A 24,292-nucleotide genomic window follows, 5' to 3' on the forward strand; every position below is an offset into this window, starting at 1 on the left:
GTGGCTTTAGCAAAGTAGCTCCTGGGTTCCCAGGTAGGGCTGCCCCTGAAGAGTGGGTCACAGGATTGAATGCCACCCAGGTATAAGTGGAATGTAGATAGCAGCCCTCCCACTCCTGACAGACCAGAGAATAGGTAAAACTCTGGCAGAGTGTGGGTTTCCCCACCTTCTTCCCTGGGGCCCCCTTTTTAAGTTCCCAACAAACATTGGAATTGATGGCCGAGATGTGGGACATTCTCCTTTGGAGAGTGTCCCAGACTCCCATGGTTTTGTTAATTGTCCATAAATATTATATTAATCTCCATCCCCCTGAGCTCTTTTTTTAAGTAATATAAGGGTGTTCCATGGATTGTGGGAGGGGCAGATAAGTTTTAATAGAAGCTGATAAAATACCAATTGTGTGAGAGCTTTAAGCTTCTCCATGGAAAGAGGCCACCGTGGAAGTCAAAGAGCTTCATCATAGCAGAGAGTATCAAATCTAACAATTGGCCCATAGAATTGTAGGTGATTTATAGAAGAGTTTTCAGGGGGTCCTTGGGTATTTCTTTATAGGTATTGTCATCTATTTTGATGTAATCTCTTTCTCATTGTGTTAATCACTACTTGGAGGGCTTGTCAGATATCTGTCCCTAGAATATATCTGGCTACTTGAACTATCAGGCAGTGTATAAGGCCAGTAGCTCCATCACGGTCCTCCTACCTGTAGGCATGTTTGGTGATAAATGCATGAGAGGAACACTTAATGCCTAGGAGCTGGGGCCCAGGGATCTGTTGCCAGTTATGTGGTATCCCAAGTTGTCTCAAAATTATCCAGGATCAATAAGGCACTTTAATGGTTAATTTTGGCTGGACACCCATAAGGTTTCTATAGGAGTAGTTGCTCCTCTTACTCTCAGGGCTGAGGGCTGTCCCCGCCTAAGTTTAAAGGCTCCAAATGGCTTACCATCCTTGACATATGGGAGGTACAATCTTTGTTACAGTGGAAACTTTTGTGATATTGGGGACAGATTGTGTTAATATCATTAGGAACTTTTATAAGAAGGGAGTTTTGTGTGCATTCATTTCTCCAATGTCCTGTCTCTTCACATTTAAAGCATGTTTCTCTTTTTATTGCTGACACCGATTCCTTAACCACAGATATAATCTGTTGTGACATTGTTCCTATATCCTCAATTGATACAATTCACCTGTCATCATGTTCTTCCATGAGACCCTGGTAAGCTAACCTAGACTCAGAAGTCATGCCTTCTCAGATGATGTTTTTAAGAAGGAATTCTCTGACTGTGGGATTGGCAATTTCTCTTTTTAGGCTTGTTGTAGTTCTGAGAATAAAATCAGGTACGGTTTCTCTCTGCTTTTGACAGAGAACTGTGGGACAAAAAGTGTGGTCCCATGTCTGCTCAGTGCCAGGGCCACTGGTTGGGGTTGGATGCAGGAAGTCTGACTGTGCCGAGGACCCCACTGAACAACTGAGCGGGCACTGGACTGTGCGAAGCCTCAGGATCCTGTTCTGGGGGTTGGGAAAATGCACATTCTGTAGTCCTCACAGAACTGCAAGTGTCAGGGTTCAACTCTCAGGCACCACAGACAACTGGACAGCACAGAAGAGCCAGTTCTGGGATCCCTGGGCTGCATGGGCACCAGGGAAGACAGGTTTTCGCTCTCAGATATTCCAGATGCCACTGCATGTCTCAGAAGAGCTGAGAATAAATTGGGGACCACTGAGCAGACTCTTATCTGGAAACCAAAGGGAAAAGGGCAGAGAGGAGAGCTCTAGCAGGTTACTGCAGGGGCTAGAGAGTCTGGCTAGCTCAGGAGCATGTTCAGTGGGTGGCTTGGGTTTGTGGCAGCAGGGGCTGGAGCACAGGGAGGCTTCTCAGGGAGATTAGATGCAAAGCTTGTTAGAGGGAAACCTGCTCCATTGCCCGGATGGATCCTGATGAGAAGAGGCAATCCATGGTTTTAAGGTGTTTAGTGTAGAAAGGCAGAGAGAGTAGAGAATCAAAGGGTGGGCCATGGCTATGTGGAGAGAGGGGGGAAGGGAGTGGGGAGAAGGGGAGCAAGAGTGCAAGAGAGAAGCAAGAGAGTAAGATAGTGATGAAGGGATAAGCAGCCCCTTTTATAGTGGGCTGGGCCATCCTGGCTGTTGCTAGGTAACTGTGGAGGTGGATTCCAATCAGAATACCAGGAGTTTGGGGCAATACCTACAAGAATGATGGCCACACACTTCTCTGCAGGGGGCTGTGGTAGCTACAACATGAGTCGGGGGCCCAGGATGCAAGGCCGAACTACTACTGACTCATTAAAGCAGACGTCACCGCCCACCAAGTCTCCAGGGTTCCAGGCCTGTCCTCCACTGGGAACCAGGCTGTCTGTGCACAGTTCACCATCCCACAGAGAACTAGTAGGGGAGAAATCAGGGTCTTCTAAGCCTGAGGGCAGGGTGGAGTTGTCCCATGCTTGGGTTGCACAGAGGCTAAAGTAGAAAAGTCTTCCTGTCCCAAGAGTTCATTAAATCCTCTTGGTCTCCATTTTGCCTGAATTGTTAAAGGTGTTTCTCTAGAAATAGGGCCTCTGTTGTAAAAATACCATAACAGGCATGGAGGAATGGCAAATATATCTCTAATCCTGCGGCATGTTTAGGTTGGCAAAAAGGCTCTTTAAAAAGCATTTTGTCCAGGTTGCATGAATGCCATTCTCCTTCACTGCCTCCCTGAGTTCTTTTAAATCTGAGGCTTAGAATAGATAACAGTTGAGTGGTTTAGTTTGAGTGGGGGTTAGTTTTAGCCAGGAATGCTATGGCATTTGGGGATTCTGGATCTATATATATGACTCTGGAGTACAGTACAAGGTGCAAGCAGTTTGCTTTTGGAATAGAATCACAAAAATTATAAAGCTGTTGCCTGGTAGATGGTTGTATATAGGGAGTTATGGAGTTATATGGGTTTTTGTCTATCTTTGGGAAGTCTTCATTTGTTTTTCAAATGAATCCCCATCATTCTGTGAGAGCAGGAGAGACAGGTGGGACCAAGGGATTCCTTTAGGGGTTTTAAGGGGGTAGGGGTGGGAAGATGGATTTTATTTCCTGTATTAATTGGGTAAGGGCTGTGAGTCTGAAATAGGGTGTCTTTTAGGACTTTGCTTCTGTATGGCCTATTTTAGAGGGTCTTATATATTGCTGAATTTCATCTAAGATTGGAAAAAATTCATGGGAAGGGGTTTTCCATCTTGGGTGTCCCTGCTTTGTGTGCGAATAGCTACTCAGGTCCATGAGTCAGGACTAAATATTGCCATTGGTCATGCATGGTACTATCTGAAGAGCTTTACTCCAAAACAAGGAAGCTTGCTTTTTGGAGATCTTTATTCTGTGGGATTTTAATAGGGCACATATCTATCTGTCCTGAGGTATTGTTGTTTGTTTGTTTGTTTTTAATGTGATGACGAATTGTCCGTGACAGAAAGGAGAAGAAATGCCTTGTCCAGTGGGAATGATCTTTTGGCCTATTGGCTATGAGGCATTCCACCAAGTTCAAAAATGCTGAGCCTTTCTGCAGATTTAAGAATTGTCAGATGTTTCATTGCTTTTCAGTGGCTGCTGTATTATGAGGTTAACTGTTTTTGATCTAAAGATAAGTTAAATAAAAAGTCTTTGTCAACACCCATTAAGGGCTGTTGGGTTTCAGACTGGGCTAAAGGGACATTCAGCCCACACCAGAGGGTAGCTCTGGTCAAAAAATATTAGTTGTCCCTTTAGCTTGTCCAAATCTATACTAAAGAGCTAATTAAAAGCACAGCACAAAAAGGACTGGTTGCTCATCTGAGGGTTGGAGTCAGGGGTGGGGGAGCAGCTCACCATTCCAGTGGAATCAGAGGTTCACATTGAATTCTCCTGGATATCAGTTAGCTGTTCTTGCCCCACATCAGGGACCCAACTGTCTAAATACTGGGTAATGTTGAGGGGGACCTGAGGGCCAGAGCAACCAAAGAGTTATGGGTCTCCAAGTGGAATCCAGGACAAGGTAGGCCACCAGACCCCTTCCATATCTGTCAGGGCCACAGAGTCTGTAAATAGTGGCAATGTACAGGGGGCACCTTCTGGGTCTGATAAAGTGCTTCCACAAGTATAGGGGAGGAGCTAAAAGGACATTGTTGGGTCATATGTAGGGAGAGCCGTGACTTTTTGGGCCACTTTGACAGAATTTTTAGATCTTGGGTTGACTCAGCAGAGAGTTTGTAGGGAGGAAGGTTTTAATTTCCTTTTAAGAAGTTAAATAGTGGTTGTAGAGTGCTGTGGGAAGGGGGAACCATGGACAAAATCAGTTAAGGTTACCCAAAATGATCTGGAGAGAGGTAAGAGTTAAGTTTTGAAGAAAGGAAAGGGTGGGCTTGATAGAGTATATTGGAATGTGGGACATTTCTGTTCCTAAAAATGCAATGGGTAGAATAAGTTTATTTTGTGAGGGTGATACTTTGATTCCTAGAGACAATAGGGAAGGAATTAAGTGATCTTGGCATTGGGAGGAGAGGTGGAAGAATCTACCCATAGTAAGATATTATCTATATAGTGATATATACTGTACCCTTTTTCAAATAAGGCTTTAATGCAGTGGCCACAGCCTTTTTGGCAAAAGGTTGGACTGTTAGACATCCTCCCCAGGGAGAACTGTCTACTCATGTTGTGAGACTGGCCCTGAGTTGTAAATGGGGGGTTGGGAGTGGGTGTGTACTGATAACACAATGTGTTCACAGTCTCAGTGGTGGAGAGGGATAGAAAGATGGCAGGTTCTGATATCTGTTTCCAATATGGGGACATTGGCCAGGGTGTCTAAGTCATGGCACCACCCTTTGGGGTAGAATCCAAGACTCATATATTGTTATTAATTGCCCTTGCATTTTTATTAGTCTCCAGTCCTTTGAGCTCTTATTTAATTGTGAACACAGAGGTGTCCCATTGACTGTAATAGGTGATGATGTGTTGTCATAGAAGCTGCTCTTTTACTAGTTGTGTGAGGTCTTCCAGCTTGTCCCTTTATAGAGTTCACAGTTCAACCCAAATGATCCATTGGAAAGCCAATCAAGAGAAGAAGTATTAAGTATAACAGTGGCCCTGAAATTTAGAGAAGATTGGGGGGGGGATTAGAGTCTTTCTTTGGTGTAGTTTTTATTTTAGGTATTTTCATCTATCCTGATGTAATCTCTTTCTGTTTGGGTGGTAAGCACTACCTCTAGTCAGATATCTTTCTTTAGAAGACTGGTGGTGACATGAGGAAAAAGGGGGTGTATTTTATCAGTAGCTCCATCAAGGTTGTCCATGCTGTAGGCCCGTTTTTTGTCAAGTGCAGGAGAGGAGGATCCTATCAATTTCTAAAACACAAATCACAGAAAAATGATTTAGATGTTAATTATTTTATACATTAACTTAGAGATCATAAGCTTTTAATTATTTATTAGCAATGATGTGGGATTTTTCTTTTTTGGTCAGATTCATTTAAAATACAGTATGGCATTGATTTATTATGATCTATTAAGATCTATCAGTACAAAGGTAACAATGCATAACATTTGCTTTTAACTGCAAAAGAAAAGCCTTTTGGAAACCCTAATACTATCCTTAGTGTTTATTACCTGGTTTTCAAAAATATCTCACTGATTTTAAACTTTATTTTTCTTAAAAAACAAACAAATTAAGAATGGAATTAGATAGAAGTATTGATTATATTCTATTAGTAAAGTAAGGCCATTTAGCTAATGTCATTATTTAAAATTATTAAGACTAACATTTAATGAATACTCTGTTAATGAATTATGTCATGATGTGGCAGAGTTCTGTATTTGGTCAGCCCATCATAAAACTGAACTATAAAATTAGTTCAATGAAATATGTGTAATATAATTAAGATTTTTATCAAAATATAGAAAAATTCTGTTCATGAACACATACTTTATAAACAAATACCATCTTTCATTTTATTTAGAGTAATATTTTCATGTCATATGAATAAATATGAAGTATGACATGTGCATTACTGTAATAATTTTCCAATAATTTTACAAGCTCCAAAATTTTGGTGTAGAGTAAGACTATAATCTATTTTTAAAGGGAGCCTGGAGGTGACAGTTATGGTAGAAGTTCAACACATTAAATTGATACAAATGCAGTCACGAAGCAATATGTCTAAAGACAATCAATGATTAGAAACAAAACATATCTGTTTTTGTGTCTTCAAAATGTCCCTCTTTACAATAGAAATTTGCACCAACATACAGTTTCTCATAAATTTGCAATTCTGTACAGTTGCCACTGTCCAATGCAAACATTTCTTTGGAGATAAAGCCTGGTAAGTTCCAGAGAAATTTTCAGATGTTAAGTAATACAAGGAGAGGCAATGCACTTTTTTTCTCTGGTCATGTGCACCCCCTGTTGGTCCTGAGCACCTTTGCAAGGAGGTTTGTGTCTAGGCTCACACTGAAGTACCCTCACTGTGTATATCTTGCACAGTAATAAGTGGCACTGTCCTCAGCTCTCAGGGCATTCATTTGAAGATAGAGGATGCTTTGGGAATTATCTCTGGAGATGGTGAACCGACCCTTCACAGATGCACTGTACTCTGTTGTGTAACCATTAGCTTTGTTTCTAATAAAACCCAACCACTCAAGTGCCTTCCCTGGAGGCTGGCGGACCCAGCTCATGTAGTAATCAGTGAAGGTGAATCCAGAAGCTGCACAGGAGAGACTCAGAGAACCCCCAGGCTGTACCAAGCCTCCTCCAGACTCCACCAGCTTCACCTCACACTGGATACCTGCAATAGTAAAGAATTTGATCAGGAAAATGTCACACAGATCCACTGTCCCTCTTACTTACACACACTCACATACTCAGCATCCCTTGTTCACCATAAATTACCATTTAAAAGTGTTACAAGGAAAATCCAGTTCAGCCACAACTTCATGGTGACAGGTCTGTGTTCAAGGCTGATCACTGAATCTGGGAACTGAAGGCTGGGGAAATCAGGGCTACGTTCATACGCTACAGTGAGAGTCTTGACAGGATTTTATAAGAAGGGGGTGAGTTCCAATTTGCATGTCTTCCTGCTATAATTTCAGCTCATGGGTTGAAACTGTAGAATACACGAGTGAAATGGATGAGCTCATTAGGAGGAGCACTGTTACAATATTGTTGATTCTGTGTCTTTGATAACACTTCAACTTTTTGATTTAGCCAGTTCACCTTGCTACTAGCAATATTTAAGAATACCCTGTCTTTGTGTCTACATCATATATGAGATTATTTTCTCATTGGAAACCATTTTTACTGAAGTGAGATGGAGTAATATCACCTTTGTTTTCTTCTCTCTGATGTTACAATATTGAACACTGGTTCATATATGTGTTGTACATTCATGTTTTCTTTTCAGAGAACCATCTGTGTTTAATTCTTCTGTCTGTTAGTATTGTTATGTAGGTTAATGTTTTAGCTTTCTGTATATTGTGTCTACTAATATTATTCAAAATATACTGGGGAAAGATTTTTCTCCTGTTTTTTAGTAAACACTAAATATATCTAATTTCACTAGTAATCAAGTAAAGCCGAACTAATTTTAATTTTAAATTTCATCTGGATCATTAAAATTGAATAATGTATGTTAAAAATGACATGTATATGCTGCCAGTGTGTGTAAAGGGCGATCTTTAAATAGTGTTGGTATTAGGGTTAATTAGGATAAGTATTAAGGAAATCAGTGTGATGACTTCTCAAAGAACTCAAATTTAATGTGGAAAATTTAATAGGAACTCTTACTAGTTTTGGACCAGAATCATCTTGGATATCCATGAGCTACTGAATGTATGAAAGTGATGAGATAAATATGCACACTGCAATTGCATTTGTCAGTAGAGAAAGCAGTAGTCAACTATCAGGATATTTGGTAGAACTGGGAAACATTTTTGTTTCAGGATGGGGAAATACTCAGGGGGAACCTACCCTCTCAGTGGAGAAGGGGAGAGGCAATGGGGGCTGTCTGAGTCAGGGTTTCTATTCCTGCACAAACATCATGACCAAGAAGCAAGTTGGGGAGGAAAGAGTTTATTCGGCTTACACTTCCATACTGCTGTTCATCACCAAGGAAGTCAGGACTGGAACTCAAGCAGGTCAGGAAGCAGGAGTTGATGCAGAGGCCATGGAGGGGCGTTCTTTACTGGCTTGCCTCACCTGGCTTGCTCAGCCTGCTTTCTTATAGAACCAAGACTACCAGCCCAGAGATGGTCCCACCCACAAGGGGCCTTTTCACCTTGATCACTAATTGAGAAAATGCCTTACAGTGGATCTCATGGAGGCATTTCCTCAACTGAAGCTCCTTTCTCTGTGATAACTCCAGCTGTGTCAAGTTGACACAAAACTAGCCAGTACAGGGGCTAATGGAAAAACTGGGAGAGGGAGCAACATTTGAACATAAATAAATAAATAAAATTGAGCTAGGTGGGTGGCCCCATCCTTCAACTGGGGACCATGATTATCTATTGGAGGTGATCACTACAGGTTCTCTCTACCCTTTGTTGAGAGTTTTGGCTAATGTACTCCCTATTGTGTCACTTCCCTGGAGTCTGGGACTTTCTTGTGGCTCTCCTCAGTTCCACCCCCCCACACACTGCTACATATTTCTAATCATTTTTCCAGACCCTCTGAAAATCTTTACTGTCTCTTCCCTTACCTGCTCCTGCTCCTCTTTTGACCCTCCTCATTTTTTCGTCCTAGATCCCTCCATCCTTCTACCTCCTGTAATTATTTTGAATTCCTTTCTAAGTAGGATTGAAGCATCCACACTTTGGTCGTTTTCTTGTTAATCTTTATATGGTTTCTGGGTTGTATCATGGATATTCTGAACTTTGAGGATAATAACAACTTAACAGTGAGTACATAACATGAGTGTTCTTTTGTGTCTTGGTTACCTCACTCAGGATGACATTTCTAGTTCCATGCATTTGCCTATGAATTTCATGAAGTCAATGTTTTTAATAGATATGTAATACTCCATAGTGTAAATGTACCACAGTTTCTGTATCCATTCCTCTGTTGAGGAACACATGTATTGTTTTTTTTTTTCCCAGATTCTGGCTATTATAAATGAGGCTGCTATGAACATAATGGAGCATGTGTCCTAGTTAAATGTTGCAGCATATTTTGGATATATGTCCTGTAGTTATGTAGCTTGGTCTTCAGGTAGAACTATTTCCAATTTTTTGAAGAACCACCAGATTGTTTTCCAAAGTGATTTTACCAGGTTGAAATCCCACCAGCAATGAAGAGTATTCCTCTTTCTCTACATCCTCGACAGTATCTGCTCTGGCCTGAGTATTTGATCTTAGCCATTCTGATTTGTGTGATGTTAATTCTCATGGTTGTTTTGATTTGCAGTTCCCTGATGACTAAGGAGGTTGAATATTTTTTAGGTGCTTCTCAGCCATTACAGATTCCTCAGTTGAATTCACAGATTGATACCTCATGAATTTTTCAGTTGTCAGATATTTCAACACTAAGAAGAACTTTTGGATATACCTCTGGAGATTTCAGAAGTCTCCTCTCTTCAAGTTACTACTGGTGGATGTTATGGACAAACCATGAAGCACATTCTCTAGGAAAATGCATCAGCGTTTGGAATTTATTCACACAAGAGCCAGACTGGACAAGTCAAGGAGAGTGGCTCTGATGGGTATTAGATTTAAGCCCATGCTGTTTAGCTCAAATAAATATGAAACCTAGTATGTTAGCCCACGTTCAAAAAATGTAAAGAGACACCATGACAATAGCAATTCTAACAAAGCAAAGCCTTAATTGGAGCTAACTTACAGTTTAGACATTTACTTTATTATTTTCATGGCAAGAACCATGTTGGCCTGACAGCAGACATGGTGCTAGAGAGGTATCTAGAGCTCTATGTCTGGGTCAGAAGGCATCAGCAACAGAGAGTGACACTGGGCTTGAGTATCTGGCACAGTACATCCCACACTCGGTGACATACTTACTCCAATAAGGCCACACCTACCCCATCAATGTCACATCTCCTAATACTGGCACTGGATACCAGGTTATAATGGGTTATTTTCATTCAAACTACCCTACCTAGTGACAAAGTCATATCAATGACAAGCCTCTGAAAGTAAATAGAAGTCACCAGCTTTTAAGTATGTGATAAACTTTATGTGAAAGTACTACCATTTGGATGAGAAACTATTAAAATTAAATGCATTTCTTAAGAAAATTTTTGGCTTCAGAAAATTGGAGTCCAGTGTATAGTGACACTCTAATTGTACAAAACTTAAGGAGAAACTCTTTGCCTCTGAGAGTCGGTAGATTGTAAAAGATAAAATTGAAATTTCATCTAATAGATTCAGCATGTGAAGAAATAACTTGATACCACTACAGTTGATTTATTCCTGATTAGAAATCAGAGTTTTGGGGAAGACCATGTTGTCAAATGGACAAGAACAATGGAGTTGATATGAACTCTTATCTTTAAAAATCAATGTTTGTTTTACCTATATTTAGGCCTGTGTGAGAAAATCAGATCCCCTGAAACTGGAGTTACAGACATTGTGATCTGCAATGTGGGTGCTGCCAATTCAATCCTGGTCCTCTGGAAGGGCAGCTTATGCTCTTAACCATTAACAGAGTCCAGGCCTGAACTCTGTTATCTTGATAAGTCCATATTGGTAATCTCAGGTCTCTTTGCTCTTTACAACATTCTTCATATAAACTCTACAGTTAATAATCAGCCTCGGGCCTCTTGCCTAGAGAATAAGATGTCAGAGCTCTTCTAGTGGAATTTAAAGCAGACATCTGAATATCTTTTGAGGTACAGTCATGCAGCTATGTCAACAACTGCCCTCATTAACCTCTATGGTAATAAGTTCAAAATTCATCTACCTGATTATTAATAAACACTTTGCAATTGGAGGAAGATACAAAGGTGTTTTGACAACTCGCTGGAATTTTGTGGGTTCCTCAGTAATTTTGATCATCTCCCAGGAACTAGACATTGGTTTCATATGGTATCTACATTTCTCCTCCAAAACACTGACATAAATATTGTAGACATGTGTGTTCACATTATTATCAACACGGAAATATAGGGGTTAATTTTACTCATTTAAAACTTTCTTTTCTCCAAATATTCCTTACAGGGTGAGTACAAAGAATTCTCATGCAATGAAAATTAATTCTCAATCATGTTGTTCCTTTCTACAAGATTTCTCCTAAACCACAAGATTTGTACAATTCTTGTTTTTCTTCTCCATTTTCTCACTCCCCGGCAGTTTCCTGCTCCTTTAGAGGTTCTTCCTTCTGCAGTGATAGAAGAGTCCTCAGCTGTCAGATTATTGACCTACATGTAGGCAGTTTTGGACATTTTGTCTGCATCCATTGTGACTCTGCCTTGTTAATTCTGTCCATAGAGTGTATTTCTCATGCTTGGGTCTATGTTTCCATTACATTCAGGGTTCTATGTCATGCAATTCCTAAAGGAAAAGGGAAAGCTACCCATATCACAGCATTTGAAGGGCACCTATTCTGAAGCTCCAAGAGTCCTCAGCGCAGCTTCAGACTGCTGCAGCTAAACAATGGAGTGAGCATGTGTAGAAAAGATGCCAATGTTACTTTAGTTTCTGTATTCTTCTCAATCCTGGGACTAGTGACCTATTCTTTGAGTTGTGCCAAGAGGTAGATGATCTAGCGACAGTGCATTGTGAGAAGCTTGGTGCTCAGGGACTCTGGGGATCCCTGTGATTACTACTACTCACTGTCATTTACATATTCATGAGGCAAGGTTTCTCTAATATTAAGACCAAGTACAATTTGAACCAAGGCAGGTTGAGGTTTTTTGGATCAGGCAGAGATTGTGAGGTCTGAGTCATAAACCTGTCTGAAGAAGTGCCTTATGTGTTCTACTCTGGTATCTGTGCATAATTTCCTACTGAAATTCTAGTCACCATGTCCTCTTTGTTAATGCAATTAACAGTTGTTTACAGGAGATGTGAACTTTCTAAGAGTCAACCTCTTGCGCGCACCCAACTCGCCAGCAAGAACAACACTGCAACAGGATCCTTCTGCACACATTTATTGGGAGAGCTTAATTGCAGAGGCGAAGAGACCCCAAGCCCAGAACTGGTGCTGCTTATATAGGCCTAGGAGAGGCGTGCCTCACACCCGGATTGGTTATGCATGGGTTATGCTTACCAACTCATTTGCATGCCTACATCTGATTGGTTAACTTGTCTCTCATCTGATTGGCTAACTTGTCTCTCATCTGATTGGTTAATTCTCAAAACCTCATCTTGGCAAAAAACTTTACTGCCTATGTATGCATGGTGGCCAACGGTAGCCAGCGCCACCCTGCAAAGGCACATGTGGCTTCCCACATCAACCATATAGGTGATGCTGATCAGGTACAGTGATCCCCACCTGTGGAGAGCCGTGAACAATCGCCATTACAAGATGGCGCTGACTTTCGCAGTGCCTGACTGGTAAACAAGCAATGTGCGCAGGTCCTGGAGTAAATTCGTGCCAAATCACTGTCCATCTCAGGGTGTAGCAGTGGGGTGATGAGTGAGCAGCTAATCAGGAGCTGACACGTCACACGAAGGGGTATTTAAGCAGCTCCATTTCCCGGGCAAGTCTTATTTTATAAAGCAAAAGGGGGAGTTGATGAGACTCTGCCCTCAGTGCCAAGAATAGTTGTTTCCATGGCACTTTTCACACTCAATTTTTTGAATCTCAACGAGCAAGGACATTCTGCAGCTGATAGACATAGCTCAGACCCTGATAGACCAAAAGAAATGGTCAAATGGAAGGATATTTTAACTGGTCTGTGGAAAGGCCCGGATCCTATATTAATAAGATCCAGGGGAGCTATCTGTGTTTTTCCACAGAATGAAGACAACCCGTTTTGGCTGCCAGAATGACTCACCCGCAAGATATTCGTCGAGGATGGTGTGGAAGATGCTGTGGAGGACTGTTTCTGATCCTGACAATGCTGAACTTGTATCAGGTTCCTAGTATAATGGGCAAACAGAGATGGGCCATTCTCTCCATTTTCCCTAAACTAATGCCAGTTCGTCATGATGCTGTAGTTTTTCCAAAATTCTTTACTACTAATAAAACAGTAGATTTACCATATCTACCCTATGATCCCACCCGAGCACCATTAGGAGAAAATTGCTCTTTACTAGAACAGGGTTCTTTATGTTTTCAAATTAATGGACCAGGAAAATGTATCAACCTCACAGCCCGAGTATTGGGAATGTTTAATAGGCACCCAAGGAGGTTCATTGAGAGTAATCCAAGATACTTCCAACGTAGATATAACCATTACAAATCGGACCTTCTGGCAGGAGGCAATTTGGGTTAATAGTACATTTCTACCACCTAACTTTTCAAACAAAGAACATCCCCACCAACCAAGAATAGCCCCCCATTGGAGTGTGGAAGATGAAGGGCTGATCCTGCCTTGGTCTGATTGTCAATCCTCCATCACTCGTTGGGCAGATCAGAGTAAAACCTCTTCCTTTTCTCCCAACATGATGGCTGACCCAGAGGAAGAATATGTTATGAAAAAGGGACTTTTCATACAGGACCTTAGAATGCATCCTTTTCACAAGTGGATGCTTTGTGGAGTCAATGGCAGTTGTACAGAACTCAATCCTTTGATCTTTATCCAGGGAGGAGCAGTTGGAAAAGCTTCTTTTACTGGCATCTCAAAAATGACTCAGTACTGGAGTGCACTTGCTGCCTCCGTGGGCTCTTATGGATATACTAATATCAGTGTAGAGATCACTGGGGTCAATAAAACTTTAGTAAATCAGAATAATTATCCACCTACCCCAGTTTGTGTTTACCCCCCTTTCTTGTTTATTCTTTCAAATGACTCATTTGAAGTCTGTTTCAATGATTCTTGTTGGATTTCTCAATGTTGGGATGTAACAAAAGACACCTGTGCAATGGTGGCACGGATCCCACGCTGGATCCACATTCCGGTGGAAACACCTTTCACCTTATCCTTGTTTAGACAAAAAAGAGCTTTTGGCATTTCTGCTGCCGTCATCCTATCGATCTCAGCCAGTGCAGGTGCTGCTACAGCTGCAGGGTACTCTATGGTTAGTTTGGTTTAAGCAGGCACAAAATTAGATCAACTTTCAGTCAAACTCACTGACGCCATCAATGTTCAAAATTCTGCTAGCTCCCAGATGAAGGGAGGGATGATGATATTGAATCAGCGCCTCGATCTGGTTGAGGAACAAATAAGTGTTCTATACCAGTTGGCCCAGTTGGGCTGTGAAAGAAAATTGGGTGCTCTGTGCATCACCAGTGTCCAATATGAAAAATTTACTCGTGTAGCTAATCTGTCTAGGCAGCTTTCTTTGTATCTTGCAAGAAATTGGTCTGAAAGATTCGATGAGACCCTTGAGGCCCTAAGAGCGGCTGTTCTCAGGATCAACTCGACACGAATGGACCTGTCTTTGACAGAGGGCCTCTCCTCCTGGATTTCATCTGCATTATCTTATTTTAAGGAGTGGGTAGGGGTACTTTTGTTTGCTGCTGTTATCTGCTGTGGACTTTTGTTTATGCTCTGGTTCGTTTGCAAGCTCAGAACCCAACAAAACCGTGACAAGGTCGTTATTGCTCAGGCACTTGCTGCCATTGAACAAGGGGCCTCCCCTGAAATTTGGCTGTCCATGCTTAAGACCTAAATGGCATCTGAGTTCTCTGCTATTGCATCCCACAGATTTGTGGATTCATTGCACTGGGATGTAAGAGACTCAACGCTCATTGCTCAGCACTTGTACTTCGCTGAGGTTTACTAATTCGTTTTTTGGCTGGCCTCTTTTGTAGAGTTCACCCTAGGTCATCTAGCAGTTACTGTCACACAGTATTGCGATATCCAGAGACGGGCAACTTTCCCCATGTACAGACCAACCTAAGACAAGGGACCCGGTGGCGATAGGGCTACCCTATGACAGGAAAGGCTGTGACATTGGAGGAACAACCTAAGACAGGAGCCACAGCAGATGGACATAACTGCAGAGGCCTAGACCAGCCTCAATTTTTAATAAAATAAAAAGGGGGAAATGTGGAGAGCCATGAACAATCGCCATTACAAGATGGTGCTGGCTTTCGCAGTGCCTGACTGGTAAACAAGCAATGTGCACAGGTGCTGGAGTAAATTCATGCCAAGTCACTGCCCATCTCGGGGTGTAGCAGTGGGGTGATGAGTGAGCAGCTAATCAGGAGCTGACATGTCACAAGGAGGGGTATTTAAGCAGCTCCATTTTCTGAGCTCGGGGTCTTCCTGAGAAGTAAGCAATAAAAAGCTTTGCCTTAGAAGGACCTGGTTGTCCGAGTGTGTTTTGCTGGTGAAACGTTACAAGGACAAGACCCACCTTGCCTCCATCAGGATGTTCTATGACAGTGAATCAGACCCTAGGATAGAACATGGTACACATTGTCCAACCCACAACAGTGATTAATAAAGGTATTTTCTCCTATGATACCACCTAGGAACTCCTGGTACATTATTTTTTCTTAAAATATTTGGGCCCAATGTACTGAGGCCCAAAAATAATTATAATATAGTAATAACTGATTCATGACATAGTATTTTTTATTATTGTCAAGTGTTAATAAGGATATAATTTGACTTTCAGTGACATCATATATTGATTCTACATAACAAAAAATATATCTCCAGTGTTTTAACATTGGAAACTCACATAACAATTACATCAGGTACTATGAAGATAATGATGCTAAACTTGAAGTCCTTAAAGGCTTTTGGAATTTCCTCACGCACAGTTAATTTTCTTCTTATGATGTCCTTTACTTCTTGGAAATAAGTGGATCTAAAGTTCCTCCTACTGGTCATGAGAATCTCATTATGTAAGTATGTCTATGGTTTCACACATAGTTCCTACATATGTTGTTTGTCCAGTAATAACCTTCAATGACCTCAATTGTAGAGAAATTATGCTCTTCATTGTCAACCTGGCAATACTGACAGGACTTTTTAATGATGGGTGATAATCTCTGTTTTCCCTGTCTACATAAATCTATGGATTTTTCTCTATGTGTTCATGCATCTAGCAATATGAGTAACTACTGATAATGGAGTAAGTATCCAGACACAGTACAACGGCAGACAGTGTCTGTTAAACTAGATTACCCCCCAACTCCTGCAGTAGCACTTAGAACAGAACACTCACACAATCTGGAATAGTACAAATCAAAATATGGTACTTACAAATCAGTTTATACCTCTATAAATTACTTCCACAGTTGAGAAGTAACCAGAATTTAAGGCAAATTTGACTATGATTCAATGTATTTGCTAACTGAAAAATTCTATCATGAACAGATAGTATATTTGCATGGAGATCTTAATGTGGATGGTTGTTACTTTGTCATGGATCTTTCTGGATTAAGATGCTGGCTGTCACCTCAGGCAGCTCTCTTCTCTGTATGAATCTAATTGTGGCAGTCTGTCTCCTCTATTTTCAGGGCATGTCATGGCTGCTAAAAATTTTCAGGGGCTTTAGTGAATTTGTTATGAGCTTAGTGAATGGCAGCTGTTTTGTAACAAAAGAGCTCAGGGAACCTGCTAGGTTTGACTACTAACATACTGCAATCAACCTCTCTGAAGAATGACCAACCATGCCTCTCAGATTCTAGCATTTATACAGCCTCAGAAAGTTCTCAGAATTTCAAACATCACACAATCACAGAAATTATCTGCACCTGAGCAAAACCACACTTCTGCTAGAGCCAGAGTCAAATCACTATCAGCTTCTAGGCACAGTCTGGGCAGCACTACACCCATATACCTGTGATTAAAATGAAGGCAGTTATATTTCTGTGTTTTTCAAAGAAATCAAAATTCTAGAATTCCTAGAACTATAAATGTCATTAGTTTTAAGTGTCTTGAAATATTTGACTTTACATATTTATTTGTGAAGTTCTTTGCTTACTATAAGTACTCAGGCTGGATAAATGAGAGATTGTTGCAGTTAACTAAACTTGCACAATATATTTTGTGCATTGTAGATGTTTTTGTCTGCATGGTGTTTCTTTCATACCATTGCTGAAATAGCCTCCCGTCATCCCTTCTTCTTAGAAAAGGATGAGCTTTTACAAGACCACATATGACACAAGCTTCTCCCATTGATGAATAACATTGAGAAGCATGAATCATATATGAGAATTTTAAAAAGGTCTCTAGAGGGCCATGTTGCAGGGACAAGCTGCTATGGGGACTATTTATCAGTGACAACCTCTTATATCAACTCAACAATTTTATTCACAATTAAAGTATTTTAAATTCATTAAAAGAAACAATGCATTTAAAGAACCCTAGTGATTAGCAGAAATCATACTTCATACTGAATGTTTTGCAAAAGATATTCTTTATTGTAGTACATATGTTCATCTTTGAGAAATAATTCCCCTCAGATAATCTACCTTATAACTAATACATTTCCATAAATTAAGATCTGTAAGAATAATGATTTTGAAGATGAAATGCAAGGTTTTGTATCAACATTTATAAACTGTCCTATAAAAAAAACAATATAGAGAAGACTCAGAAGTACAAAAGAACAAATGACATTAGCCAAAATGCCTAACAATGGGGAGATGGACCCAGAAGAGAACATCTCCAAAAGATAGGCATGGTGCACAGCTGAGGCCAGGCCCACCCATACATCTTCAGAATTTTAACCCAGAATTGTCCTGTCTAAAGGAAATGCAGGGACAATAACGGAGCACAGATTGAAAGACAGGCCACCCTGTGACCAGCCCAACAAAGGATCCATCTCATGCTTGCATAGAAAATCATGACACTATTTCTGAGGCCATATACAGGAGCCTGACATGGCAGTTCTCTGAGAGGCTCCACCAGCAACTGACTGAGACCAATGAACATATTTACAGCCCACCATTGGAGTGAGTCTGGAAATCCCTGTGGAAGAGTTAGAAGGAGGATTGAAGGAGGTGAAGGGGTTTGCTACTCTATAGAAAGAACAATAGTGTTAACTAACCTGGATACTTCAGAGTTCCCAGAGACTAAGTCAAAAAGTAAGGAACATGCATGGGCTGGTTCATGGCCCTGGGTACATGTGTAGCAGCAGCCACATTGTATGGTATCAGTGGGAGAGGGTGCGTTTAATCCTGTGGAAACTTGATGCCTCCAGGAATGAGGGATGTTGGTGGGCCGCATCTTCCCAAGACCAAGGGCCTCTCCTCCCACTGATGGCCAACTAGGCCATCCTCTGCTACATGTGCAACTAGAGTCACAGTTCTGTGAGGTACTGGTTAGTTCATATTTTTGATCCTCCTATAGGGTTGCTGACCCCTTTAGCTGCTTGGGTACTTTCTCTGGCTACTTCTTTAGGGGTCCTGTGTTCTATCTAATAGATGACTGTGAGCATCCACTTCTGTATTTGCCAGGCATTGGCATAACCTCACAATAGATAGTTATACCAGGGTCCTGTCAGCAAAATCTTGCTGGCATATGCAATAGTGTCTGGGTTTGGTGGTTGTATATGGGATGGATCCCTGAGAGGGGCAGTCTCTGGATGGTCCTTTCTTCCATCTCAGCTCGAACTTTGTCTCTGTAACTCCTTTCTTGGGTATTTTGTTCCCCACTCTAAGAAGGAACAAAGTATTCACACTTTGGTCTTCCTTCTTCTTGAGTTTCATGTGTTTTGCAAATTGTATTTTTGGTATTCTAAGTTTCTGGGTTAATATCCACTTATCAGTGAGTGCATATAATGTGTGTTCTTTTGTGATTGTGTTACCTCACTCAGAATGATATCCTCAAGATCCATCCATTTGCCTAAGAACTTCATAAATTAATTTTTGTTAATTGCTGAGTAGTACTCAATTGTATCAATGTACCACATTTCTGTATCAATTCCTCTGTTGAGAGACATCTGGGAACCCTATTAAAAATGGGGTACAGAGCTAAACAAAGAATTCTCAACTGAGGAATACCGAATGGCTGAGAAGCACCTGAAAAAATTGTTCAACATCCTTAACCATCAGGTAAATGCAAATCAAAACAGCCCTGAGATTCCACCTCACATAAGTCAGAACGGATAAGATCAAAAATTCAGGTGACAGCAGAAGCTGGTGAGGATGTGGAGAAAAAGGAACACTCCTCCATTTTTAGTGGGATTACAGGCTGGTACAGCCACTCTCAAAATCAGTCTGGCAGTTCCTCAGAAAATTAGACATAGTACTACCAGAAGATCCAGCAATACCTCTCCTGGGCATATACCCAGAAAATGTTCCAACTTGTTATAAGGACATATGCTCTAATATGTTCATAGCAGCCTTATTTATTATAGTCAGAGTTTGCATTTTCAAAAGCAACTTGTTCAATAATTATTAGTGCAGCTTCCACTTAAAGAACCATTTTATTCAAGGCTTCTATCAGTTGGGTTAAGAAAGCTTCAAAAGGTCCTCTTCTCTAATATTCATTAATCCTTTTGTCTTAACATCAAAGGGATGATCCATCTCCATGGTGTCTCAGAGATAACTGAGCACTGAGTAAGAACCTCCTTCCTAAGAGTCAGTTGGTCTTTAGCACGAATCCAGTCTCCAGTTCCCATTAAAATATCCATAGTCAACCTAGTTCCTCTCCTACCAACTTTTTACAAGATTTTTTTATCCTTTTTTGATAATTCCTCATATCCAACTACCCAAAGGGGTATGTTTCACCCCAGTCAAACATGACAACAACCTGATTACACTCATCATCTGACTGTTTGTCAAAAGTTCCACTGAAATAACTGTATATGTGTTTAGGCCTGTTCAAGAGGAATGTCTTCAGAACTCACAGCATAAAACCTACCTTTAGCACAATCACAATGAGTATGCCTTGGAGAGGCAGAGCCCTGATGACTCTGAGTCCTCAGGACTTCATGTTGTTGTGGAATGTTGCTCTCTTATTGCCTTCACATCCCTCTTAAGCTAAGAATTGTATGAAAACTCTAAGGGTGTTTCCAGCTCCTCACTAGGCTGTATAATTTGCAATCATTATAATTGCGTTTGTGCTTTTTCAAGCATGAACCTGGAGCAGATTAATGATTTAATCACCACTCTAGAGAAAAACATAGAAATTTAGTTTCTCAGCAAGGAGCATGAATCTTGGAAAGCATTTGGAAAAAAATAATTATTACTGAAGTTAAATAATGATATTTTTCTAGTGGCTCTTATTTAGTAACTATTTGAAGATGAGAAAGGTACACTTTTATTAGTTGAGCTAGGAGGTTTTGAGTTCAGAGAACAGAATATTTGCAGCCTAACCAGCATTGCCTGTCATAACTCTTACAGAGGCTGGACTGGTGATAATTAATTTCTTATACCCATTTTTTGCCCTCATTTTCTTGATATGACTAACTAAAATTTACTCATGTGTAGGTGTTCATTCTAAGGATTTAAAGTAGAAATGATTGAGCGTTTGGAGGTTTAGTCTCCAGGACTACCAAGGGTCCTGGTTGGTCTTTCTATCAAGTGGCTATTCCTTTCAGCTCCTTCATTCCTATCCCAAATTCTTCCATAGAGGTCCCTAACCTCACTTCAATGGTTGGCTGTAAATATTTACATCTGTCTCACTCAGCTGCTTGTAGTTCCTCTGAGACAACAGCCGTGCAAGGTGCCTGTCTGCAAGCACAACATAGCATCAGCAATACTGACCGGTTTTGGTGCCTGCCCACGGGATTGATGCCAAATTGGGCCTCTCACTGGATTGTTTTTCCTTCAGTCTCTGCTCCATTTTTGTCCCTGCTTTTCTTTTACACAGGAATGATTCTGGGTCAAAAATTTGAGGTGGGTTGGGCACCCCCATCTGTACTGGCTAGTTTTGTGTCAAACTGACACAGGTGGAGTTATCATAGAGAAAGGAGCTTCAGTTGGGGAAATGCCTCCATGAGATCCAGCTGTAAGGCATTTTCTCAATTAGTGATCAATGGGCGAAATCCCCCTTGTGGTTGGTGCCATCTCTGGGCTGGTAGTCTTGGGTTCTATAAGAGAACAGGCTGAGCAAGCCAGGGAAGCAAGCCAGTAAAGAACATCCCTTCATGGCTTCTGTATCAGCTCCTGCTTTCAGACCTCCTTCAGTTCTAGTTCTGACTTCCTTGGTGATGAACAGCAGTATGGAAGTATAAGCTGAATAAACCCTTTCCTCCCCAACTGGCTTCTTGGTCATGATGTTTGTGCAGGAATAGAAACCCTGAATAAGACAAATTGGTACCAGCATAGTGGGGTATTCCTGTGACAGCCTGACCATGTTTTGGGGAGGACTGTGGAAGGACTTTGGAACTTTGGGCCAGAAGATCCATTTGGTGTTAAGAGCTCTGCTGAATGTTATATAGGAGCTTGGAAGATAATGTTGAGAACAGTGCAGAAGATGGAGGCATGGCTTGTGAATTTCAGAGGGAAGATTAAAGACTCTTTTCAGAGCCATTGCTATTTTTGATTGTGAAGATTCTGTGGTTCTGGTTATCTGGGGCTGAATAACCAGCTGTGATTAACAAGATACCAAAACGACAAAAGCAGAAACTTTGCATTACTGGGACTATTGATGCTGGTTAGCTGGAGCTAAGAAATTGGTGGTGATTAAAAAGAGACCAGAATCACTGAGGTGACATCTTCTGGGAAGTGTTTTTTGAGAGCACAGAGGTTGCGTTCCAGAGATAACCAAGGTTGTACCTTATGCTACAGTGGGACTTGGTAATGTGTAAGAGTCACCCAGGTGGTACTGGTTTCAAAGGCATGAAGGGGTCATACAGAGAAGCTGAGGCTTGGCAGTGTAAGAGGCCATGGAAGGCCATTGGTGAAGGTGGAGCCTCAGTTGCAATTGATGGCCTAGGACTGAAGGGGTCATGCAAAGGAGTTGAGGCTTAGCAACATGAAGAGAATCTTTGAGAGGCTATTGTTAAAACCAAGTTACAGTGGAAGACAGCAGCATTTTGGAGATGCTAGTACCATGATCTGACCACCAAGAACAGCAGCAGCAGTAGAGTACAGGCAGCTGGAGCCTAGAAGACAAGGTATGTGCTACAAAGGGAATGGCTGGAGAAGTGACCCAAGCCCTTGGAGGAGCCCAGAAGATCGTGAGTTGGATCCCAGACATTGGAGAGTTGGAGTTTAAATTTTGCTTTTGATTGAGACTATGCCCTGATATTTTTTTCCCTTTTGAAGTAAGAAAATATTTTAGTGGATCCCACAGTTAAGAGACTTTGAATTTTAAAGTACTTTGTATTTTTAAAGATACTGGATATTTTAAAGGGATTGAACTTTTAACATGTAAAGACTTTGGAACTTTTAAAGTTATTTAGATCTTGGGGATGAATAAGAATGCAAGGGTTGAGGCTTACTAGTGATGTGTTTGTGTGTCAAGTTGACAAGGGGTCAATTGTACTGGCTAGTTTTGTGTCAACTTGACACAGCTGGAGTTATCACAGAGAAAGGAGCTTCAGTTGGGGAAATGCCTCCATGAGATCCAACTGTAAGGCATTTTCTCAATTAGTGATCAAGGAGGGAAGTGCCCCTTGTGGGTGGTGCTATCTCTGGGCTGGTAGTCTTGGGTTCTATAAGAGAGCAGGCTGAGCAAGCCAGGAAAGCCAGGCAATAAAGAACATCCCTCCATGGCTTCTGCATCAGCTCCTGCTTTCAGACCTGCTTGAGTTTCAGTCCTGACTTCCTTGATGATGAAGAGCAGTATGGATGTGTGAGCTGAATAAACCCTTTCCTCCCCAACTTGGTTCTTGGTCATGATGTTTGTGCAGGAATAGCAACCCCGACTAAGAAACCTATACATCCACTGGAGTCTGGCAACTTCATCATGATCTTTATCATTCCCAATATGAAAAGCCTCAGAAGAAACAGAAAGTGTAATGGAGGATTTGATTTTAGGTTTATGATCAAATGATGCAGTATCTTCTCTGTGATCATTTCCTGCTAATGGATGGAAAATTTGTCTTTGTCTTGAGGCTTGGCAGTATGTTAAATTTTCCTAAAAATACTCCAATAAAAGAAATCACAACAGGCATATTACTAGGTACACTCTTCTTATACCAAACATGAATATCCTTTCCTATTCTGTTCCAGGTTTCTATATCCAAACTCATTTGGTTTGTAAAAAAAAAAGTATTATTACATTCCTACACAAATTTTAAGAGAGTAGTCAATTGGGAAGTGCTGATTTTAATTGCCCTTTTCTTTAAGTAGCTTTTACTATGTGTAGTAAAGCTCTTTTTCTATAGATTATTTATGGCCCGTGACTTGTTTATAGTTCTTCCCCTTTCATCCTTCTCTACCTGGCCTTTTTCTTACCCGGGGATCTTGCCAAGCACTTCACTGAAGTCTTTTTCTCACTCCAAGTAGACCTACCTCTGTGGGTCCCTGTTAATGAATTAAATCCCAGAGTTCTTCCATAGAAGAGGGACAGATGGTCTTTGCTATCAAGGTGCCCCCCAGAGCAGATGAGGAATTGGGGAGGGGAGGCAGGAGTGAGTATTTCTATTGTGTCAAAGGGAATCTTGTAGTTCTAACAGTCAGATTCCTTCTGTAGCTCTGACTGACTGGCAACAAGATGCTTCCTTTTTCCTTTCTCTTTTCTCTCTTCCTTCCTCTCTTCTTTCTTTCTTTCTTTCTTTCTTTCTTTCTTTCTTTCTTTCTTTCTTTCTTTCTTTCTTTCTCTCTCTCTTTCTCTCTCTCTTTCTTTCTTCCTTTCTTCCTTCCTTCTTTCCTTCCTTCCTTCCTTCCTTCATTTCTTTCCTTCTTTCTTTCTTTCTTTCTTTCTTTCTTTCTTTCTTTCTTTCTTTCTTTCTTTCTTTCTTTCTTTCTTTCATTCTTTCTTTATTTTTTTCTTTCTTCCTTCCTTCCTTTCTCTCTCTCTCTCTCTCTCTCTCTCTCTCTCTCTCTCTTTCTACAGGTTTCATAGAACAAAAACAGACTGATGATTATCTAAGAAATATAGATCACATGTTTAATCTTTCATTATATGTCCAGGGATATAAGTTCAGTCACAATTACAAAATAGAAACTGAACAGATTTTATTTTTATTATCAGCCCTATACCTCCAATTTAAAGAATATAAAGAATGTCTCCTCTCAGGGAACTTCTGGTATCAAAGGTTTTGCAGTTCAAAAGTGCTTCAGACAAACAGAAAATAGCTGAGTTTATCTTTTTGTGAATAGCAAATACTAATACTTAACATCTTTTATTATGCACAACCTTACTTT

At 40.8% G+C, this 24,292-nt stretch overlaps 2 pseudogenes and 1 further gene; all 3 read right to left on the reverse strand.

The window, feature by feature from the left end:
* Positions 1–24,292, reverse strand: part of Igh (immunoglobulin heavy chain complex) — a 2,751,187-nt gene that overhangs the window by 887,927 nt on the left and 1,838,968 nt on the right.
* Positions 6,486–6,950, reverse strand: Ighv7-3 (immunoglobulin heavy variable 7-3; annotated as a pseudogene). Its single transcript is given in 2 exon segments — positions 6,486–6,800; positions 6,905–6,950. Coding segments are annotated over 2 exon segments (361 nt in total).
* Positions 11,331–11,621, reverse strand: Ighv15-1 (immunoglobulin heavy variable V15-1; annotated as a pseudogene). Its single transcript is given in 1 exon segment — positions 11,331–11,621. A coding segment is annotated over 1 exon segment (291 nt).

This window comes from Mus musculus, chromosome 12 (genome assembly GCF_000001635.26).
Source record: "Mus musculus strain C57BL/6J chromosome 12, GRCm38.p6 C57BL/6J".
NCBI classification, from domain to species: Eukaryota; Metazoa; Chordata; class Mammalia; order Rodentia; family Muridae; genus Mus; species Mus musculus.